Consider the following 8,539-nt stretch of genomic DNA (forward strand, 5'->3'; position numbering starts at 1 on the left):
GAATGATGTGCTTTGATGTTATTACTGTCCTTTCGCTGACCCTGGCACCCAATACATTCCTAAAAATCTGGAAAGAAACAATTTATCTAATGAATATGTGTGTGTCCAATGTCTGCGCCTGACTCCCGCTGAGCTACCTGCACAGTTGACATTGAAGTGAAATGAGCGCATGAGCATAAAATGATGCTGGCGGGGCCATGTCAGTTGAACTGAACGCCTGACAGGCTGTGGCTCTGTTCAATAGGGAAGCATCTCTAACATATAAGGAAGCTCTTTTGAATTGTGAAATCGGACATTAGGCGGGGAGAATAGAAGATGAGAGTGTGCAGCCAAGCAAACCATTACCCGCTGATTCCCGGCAATTCCAAAACAAAGCCACACACCAGCACAATGTATTGATCTCCAAGATGACTAGGCAGAATTCTCAGTCTCCCAGTCTGTGGCACACTCCCAAGCATCAGTGCCACACACCCCGACTTTTCATCCTATTGCAGCTTGAGGCTTTCAAACTACCAAACCCCTCCCCCTTCCCCCATCCCCCAACACACACACACACACACACACACACACACACACACACACACACACACACACACACACACACACACACACACACACACACACACACACACCTCCAGCCTGAACTAGCAAAGAAAAAAAACGGAACCTGCAGAGTCAGCCTCTCTCGCACATGACAGAAGCAGACACTGTCAATGGAGAAGTGAACAACAACCCTGTCAGTTGGTCCCCCGACTCTCATTCACCCCAAAGTACGACTGTTGAGAGTATGCCCACCCGTACAAACACCCCATCCTGGCAGGGTTCTGCTCATCATGGCCTCTTTTTGTCTGTGAATGACTGGACCAGGAGGCACCATGCCAACATGGCTACATCAACCACCAGTACAGACCGCAAGCATTATTTATACATAATGGTATGTTAGAGGTTTTCTTCCTAGCGATATAGATTTAGAGAGAAAGAATGAGAGAAAGAAAAAGGACATGAAAAAGATGACTGCAGACAGAGCATGCACAGAGACAAAGAGACACTTGTGTAACTCTTCAGCCTCTATAGTAAATCCCATTCAGCTGCTTAATTAAATAATTGAGAATGAAATGGAATTTCCCATCATGTCTGTCTGGGCAGCTCTGGATGTCTGCAGCCTGACATGCAGGATGGACAGACACATGAATTAAATGGAAAGTCTGAGTTGAAACCACAGAGGAAACATGCAAGCATGTCTAGATGTTTTCATCAGACTCACATGATCAAAAAAGACTAAATCAGATCTGAGAATGTGGAGACTCGGAGACAATTGATTGGGCTAATGAGCAACATGTGAATGTCTTTTTGGCTTAGAAACATTGTCATTATTTTCCAAATGTGCCAATGCAGGTTTGAGAGTACACACTCTGCACTGAGGGAAAATTGATCTGAACAACTCTGTGTGTTTCCTATGGCGGAGCATTGCAGCTAAAACACAGAGCTCCTTGTGATGATGACCCCTTCACTCTCCATGAACACCCTGACAAGTGTCTACCGTAGTCCCGCCACCGCTCTCCTTGTAGCACGTAGCCACCATGTGACCAGGCAGCTGGCAATGGCCAAATCAAAGGCAGCCTTCTCCTCTGGGCATAGAGACAGCACCACCTCTGCCTCCTGAGCTACAGACACTCAATGGATTCAGACGGTATTGTAGCCCTATCGCCTATGCAATGAAGCTCCATGTTGCTAAGTAGGCAGCTGTAGCACATCGCTGCTTTCCCTGGCCCAGTGGAGACAGCAGGGGGGGGAGTGTGTGAGTGTGTTTAAGCAGGAAACATGCAGCACAATGTAAAGACGGGGAGGTCCAGGAAGGAAGGAAATCCTGCTTGAAAAATGGCCTCGGAGACAAAAGCAAAAGAACTCTCTCCAGTGCAAGGATCTGCAAGGGGGAACATACACTGACAGAGAGAAGGTGTACAGAACAAAAACAAACCGTTATCAATGAAGTCATAGATTGCAACTCCAAGCAGATTTCAACAACTTGTCATAATGCAGGAATGCATGGTACTGAATATATCCTGGTATTGGTATTTGCTGCATCTAAGAAATTGCAAAAGATTTTTTTTGTTAAGGTGAACGGATAAAATGTTGAAAGATGTGTAAAACACACAACAGCTCCCAACACAACATTGCTCAATGGGGAGATGAAGGATTATCCTACTATATGTTTTAATTGATATGGGAATTAAGGCCGATGCAAAAATCTCTGCAGGAGAGGCCTTCATTCCTCACTATCATTCATCTACAGGCTGGCTGAAGGACAGATTCAGCTCTAAGATAGGGTGATAAACAGTTTCAGGCACACATACAGTATCTTGCACAATTCATCTACTAATACCTCACACACAAAAGTTAAAAGGTGCAAACAATCATCTATTGCACGTGTGGCCAACTAGAGAATCCATTATAATCAGGAATGCAGACTATGAAAATGTAAAGTATAGTGTAAAATATAGGCCGCTTGTGTAGTGGCAGCGGTGTGAAATTAAAATGCAAGTGAGCCACTTCCATCAGTTCAGGGGCCTCACAAGGGGGACAGACACAAGAGAGAGACTGCCTGTGTTCTCAGAGAGGAGAGTCTGACCAAATCCAATTAAAAAGAGTCAAGGAGAAAAACATCTCACCTCTCTCTCCTTCCTTTCACTTCTTTCTTCTGCTTACTCTCTTACAAGCATACACACGTGTGTGTGTGTGTGTGTGTGTGTGTGTGTGTGTGTGTGTGTGTGTGTGTGTGTGTGTGTGTGTGTGTGTGTGTGTGTGTGTGTCTACGTAGCTGGAATAAGACTATTTTTAGACAGATCTTCATTTAACTTTGCTAGCATACGATGTTCTGTTCAGTGATAAACATGCAGCTCTAGCTTAATGGGGATCATAACTGATTTCATGTATAATGAAAGTGGAAGAAAGCACTTCTTGTGAACACAGTATCCAAAATAGTGAAGCAAACATATGCAGCCACTGCTCAGTCTGGGAAACGCAAGAAAGAAAGAGCTGTGACAGCAGAAAAGAAAGGAAAAGAAATTTGAGGCGTATAGGAGGGCAGAGGTATGGAATGAGTTATAATGGGGCGATCATCAGCTCTGAGAAGAGGAAGTAATTAAGGAATAAAGACAACCGCAAACAGCAGACTGCCCTTCCATGGTATTTCTTATCACAAAATGCAGCCCATTATAGAGGCAAACTGATGTGAGCAACAGTAAATGGCCATTGGCAGGCTCTCTGCAGTATATAAGAGCTCACCCCCAGTCTCATAACCGCCCAGTCCCAATGCACCAGCATCATGTGAGCATACGTGTTGAATATGCCGAACATATACACAACTTTGGTTTTTGCTCTCTTTAATCCAGCCTCTCTTCCATACCCAGACAACATCTGAGAAGATGTCTATCTTCTGTCCCCTTAAACATGAACAAATTAGCTTTCTACTGCCAGCAAAACACTAATCATCCAAACATCCATTAGTCAATATATCTGAACTTTAACAAAAACAAAAGCTCATTTCAAATTTGTATATCTGATTTTCACTAGAGCACAAAAATATATTAATTAGGGCTTTTATATAATAATCTAATTAATTAGAGACTTTGTGATTAATTATTCTAAATTAATCACATATCGGTATTTGCAATGAAAAGTATTTAAAATATTTGAATGGATTTTAGTAGATGAGTGAATCAATTAAATAGAAATTAAGTAAACACCTGTTTTATTTACAAATACCACAGATTGGTGCTCCTATCCACAGATCCATCAGATTATTTTTTCGAATATATATTTTCCATTTTCCATGCAATTTTTGTCATCTGCTTCTATCATGTTTACAAAGCGGCTGTATGTTCAGTAACATGACTGCCATATGGGGATCAGGGGCGTCAGTGAGGGCTATTAATCTGTGTTCATTTTTTTGACACTCATTTTTTTATTTTTTTATTAAGTGATTAAAATGAACGCATTATTTTGACAACCCAAACGTCAACATAATGAGGAGACGTAATCTCTAGGCAGTACCTTCTTTGCGAGATAAATACAGTACAACATGCGCCTGATACACACTGAAAGTTTTCTCTGTTTATGTACACGTGTTTTTTCATTATATCCGAATGCACTGACTAACAGAATCTTCTGTTCCTGTTTCCATCATGGAGGGAGCTGAATGTTGGCACCACATCTACAGATTAACAGACAGGAAAGGGATAGGAACAGGAGCTTGTGACCTTTGGGGTCATCGGCTTTCTGTGCAGAGGATATGAACCGCCTTCGTGCCCCGGTGACCTGATCTCCTTCAGGACTGGCCACTGGTCATATGTTACAGACTAAAAAGAAAACTTCTTGGCCCAGGAGCCTCTGCCAAAGAAGTGACTACTCAGCCAGGATGTAAACAAATCCAAACCCTAAGAGGGAGAAGTCAAACGTCCAAACACACACAGGCAGGGTTCACTTGAACACCTGGGTTTCTGAGAGGCAGGAAATGCTCCTTGTTAGTGACTGCTTTCTCCATTAGGCTTGATTTTCCAACTTCCTGCAGCCATTTTCACAGTGACCAATTTAAAGTGACTGCTAGGATGTTTGTTGTAACAAATTTTCCACATTAAGCCCTGGAAATATGTCAAGAATAATCACATGAAGCTATAAAGAGGTGAAAACACACAAGCAATAAACAGTTATTCTTGAATTTCATCCCTCAGTGATCAATAGTTTTCTTAAGAGAAAAACTAAAGTAGGGATTCTGCAGTATTACAATATTTAAAACCACATTTATTTAATTTCAATTCATGCGAGGGATTAAAAATGTTTTAAACATTACACTCACATTACACAGGCTTTTGTTGGGGGAGGAAGGCAGCAGCTAAGGGACCACTTAATGCTCTGCAAAGCTCTTTGGAATATATTAAGTTAACTCGTGGCTCAGATCTCCCTCCAGAATCAGGACATGAAAGGTTTCCCCGGTTGTAACTCCTCGCATTCTCTCTCCTAAATGCTTATCATGCAAGCAAATGGCTTTCAGTGTCTCTCTATCAATGGTGAACAATGGAAGAGTCTAAGCAAAGTATTTAATTTGACAGCGTTACAAAAAAAAAAAGACATATGCAAAGAGGTCATGAGAGTGACTGCTTATATTGTCTTGATTTGTTCCTCTCATTGAGGCAATTCTAAGAATGACTGTCATTTTATTGGCTCATAGCTGTCCAAGATAAACACCAGTGTCCACCGCCGCCCACTATCTCCAGCTGTAATTGTTCATTATGTAAGATAGGAAAGAGATATTTCAAACAGCTTCACAGGAGCCTTTCTCCCACTGTTGGACTTCTGTGTGAGTTTTGTACATAAAGTGGAAAAGGTGGTGTTTTAATCCAAAGAAAGTCAAATTTAGACTTTCCAGTCCTCACACCTTTGAGATGTAATCTTATTTTCCCACAATAGGTTCATACTGTCCTGGGACAAAATGCTCTAATCATCCTTGTTCTCCGTGTTCTTTTTCCAACTACCTTAATAGTAAAGTATGAGTGTGGTGCATTGTGTTTAGGTCCCACAGATCAGTAGCAGCAATCTCTGCTCCTCAGTTCAACTTTGCCTACTGACCGGAGCCTCATTGTTCTCCAGCATTTCCTAACTTCGGAGGAATTCCTCCTCCAGGAAATATGGTTTACAAGAAAAGGCCCCAGGCCCAGCCACTCACAGAGACCGAACCCCTCCCACCCACCCACCACCACCACCACCCTTCACCCTCCTGGCAATATCCACTGTGTGATCCGCTCAACCCCTTTCCCTTTCACCCCTCCAGCAATATCCAGTCTACCCCTCTCCCTGCTGGCGCTTGGAGTCCCCTGGATTATCCCACCAGGGAGTCGCACAGAGGGGAGCCTGGATGTCCTCCGATCTGACCTCTAGACATAAAGATCATTGTGGGGTTTGTAGTTGAGGCAGCAGGGGAGGCAGGTTTGTGCAATCAGATGAAAGCCTTCAATATGACCCCTCACCACAGTAGGGCCGTCTTTGATCATCACGAGCATCTTTCACGATGCTTTCCAGGATCTCCCAGAAGATAGAAACAACAGATAAGCTTTTTCTCTCACTTTCTAGCTTCTTTATCATTATCCTTATCATCCAATGATCTATAAGACACAGCTAAACCAACTCAGCTATCTTTCACTGTTAGATCTCAATCTGATGCTTCCATCCCGCCATTCCTGGCCAGAACTGAGTTCAGTCACCTTTGAAATGAATCCCAGTTCCAGCACTACATGGGAGATAAAGGAGGGGTGGCTGCATTCCCCGAATTGCCATTCCCAGGACAGAGGACACATTCACTCATGCAATCACCTCCTGCATTCCTCCAGTGATGCCACTTCTAAGAAAGGCCAGAGCTCCTTCCCCTCTCTGAGTCCTCTGTCCTCCATTGGGAAACATCTGGGTGGTGGTGGAGGAGAGTCGGGGTGCACACATTCATGCACAAGGTCTGGGAAATTGCACTCTTAAGGACACAGAGTGCAGCGCCCCCTCAGCTTTCTTCCCTGCAAAGTTCCCATCGCACTGAGCATTTGAAAATATGTCGGAAAGCATCCAAGCCCCACAGCCCAGACTGTCAAGCACGAGATCAAGGATCATATTAATGTACTCGCTGCAAAGGTCTATTAACATCCTCAACAGCCAGAAATCAGGCAGTTAAAATACCTGTTTGTTGGCCGCCCCACTGCTCTGTGGTTTAAAGTTTCACTTCCTCCTTTTTTTGAAGTCAGGTGTTATTTTATATCATGTCATTAAGCTGACAGTGCACAACTCCTATGATGCAGCAACCAAGAGATGTGTTGGCAGCTGAGTGGCGGAGCTGGTGGTTTTCATTCGAGTCCACCGGTGCTGTCTTTGGCAGAACTCAACCCCACTGCATCCGCTGAGAAGTTGGCATAACTACAGTAAATGCACTCTTCTGTGTTGTCTATGCTGTGTGGAAGGTGGGGTGACATTAATGCTGCACAGGAGACAGATTAAAAGCCTGAGAGTGACAAACGCATACTAAGGTGGGACATAGAGGCCATCAAACAAGTTTCCCTGACCAACTTTAGCTCATTACCTCCTTCATTTTATGTAATTTCTGTCTAATATTCAATGATCATCAAGGTGTCAGATAAAGTATAAACTTCAATGTGTGCACTCCATGCCATGATGTGCCGAAAACGTGGAAACTATTTCAGAATAAGGTCATTTAAAAGTGCAAAAAAGGGTTTCTTTGTCTGCAAACATTTGATTTGGTTATGATTGGTTTACCGTGTCCCAAATGGTTCATGTGTGTGTGTGTGTGTGTGTGTGTGTGTGTGTGTGTGTGTGTGTGTGTGTGTGTGTAAATCAGGATTGTCAGACAAACCTCTACGAGCCTCAAACTGACTGAGAGGAGGATTAAACACCACACTGGCTGGGCAGGAACTAAAGCTGTGCCATGCCTCTTTGTGACTGTTCTTCCGATTTCACACTTGCAATCTGAAAGGTTAATATCTTCATCAGCTGGATGGGTTCAGTATTATAGACAACTCTCTTTAACTATGAGTTATAAATTGGACATCCTGCTCACAACACAACAGCCAGCAGCGTACAGGTTTTTTCCAACACTTAGTGGACGAGCTGTTGCTCTGCAGGGTGATGCAGCTTGCATACTAAGCAGGCCGGCTGTTTTTGTTTGTTTGTTTTCATCGGGAGGGTAATTTTTGGGAGTAAAATGTGCACTTTGAATGGTCTCATTTAGAAACTCTTCTCAACACTCACCGAGAGAAACTCTAGCGTCCCAACATAATCCCGTTCAGTCTTTACAAGTTCGTTTAGGACGCACACTCGCAGCCGGAGCTGTTTCTCCAAGTCCTTCCCGCTTTCAGCTCTGTGCTCACTTCTGCTCTCCTCAGTCATTGTGAGTTTGTGAATTGCAAAGCTTATTTCCTTCAGTTCAAAGTTTCACACATCACAAAAACAAGCTTCAGTGGCGAAAGTGTGAAGTTTGCAGCATGGTCAAAACTCAAGGGGCAACCGGTGTTTGTACGTGAAGTCCGCGTAAGGCAGAAAAGTGCCGAAATACGCATAAAAAAAATTTTAAAACCAAAAGAAAGAAAGTTACACAACAGAGTGAGACAGGTTCCAGCACTCTGTGTGACTGGGCAATGCACTACAACTGGATACCAGTTAGAAATATGAGTCCATGTGACTCCTTAAATCTTCATCCTAATCCAGCCTCCTAACAACCTTCAATGCAGAGGACCAGTGTCATGTCAGCCGTAATGCAGGCTGAGACTTCCGACCTGTACTTTCAAAATAAAGGCTGAGCAGAGTAGATTTTGAAGAAAAAATCCCGACCACGAGATTGAACCAAATTATTCTCATGATCATAGAGATTCTCTATAACCTATTAAAATTGTCGGTGAAAACTGTTAAAAATGACATGGTGGAAACTCACTGTACACCCTAATGCTCATTTCACGTTTTTAATTTGAAGGAACAATTAATGTACTTCTGG

At 43.1% G+C, this 8,539-nt stretch overlaps 1 protein-coding gene across 2 annotated transcripts in view; it reads right to left on the reverse strand.

The window, feature by feature from the left end:
• Positions 1-8,208, reverse strand: part of prex2 (phosphatidylinositol-3,4,5-trisphosphate-dependent Rac exchange factor 2) — an 86,679-nt gene extending 78,471 nt beyond the window's left edge. For both annotated transcript variants that reach the window (XM_069151674.1, XM_069151673.1), the window contains exon 1: positions 7,801-8,208. In XM_069151674.1, coding sequence (XP_069007775.1) covers positions 7,801-7,938 — 138 coding nt within the window. In that variant the 5' untranslated portion in view covers positions 7,939-8,208. The remainder of the gene's footprint in view (positions 1-7,800) is intronic.
• Positions 8,209-8,539: the final 331 nt, after the last annotated feature.

The sequence above is a fragment of the Embiotoca jacksoni genome, unplaced genomic scaffold (assembly GCF_022577435.1).
Source record: "Embiotoca jacksoni isolate LCO1_2020_lvr unplaced genomic scaffold, fEmbJac1.0.p SCAF_17, whole genome shotgun sequence".
Taxonomy (NCBI): domain Eukaryota; kingdom Metazoa; phylum Chordata; class Actinopteri; family Embiotocidae; genus Embiotoca; species Embiotoca jacksoni.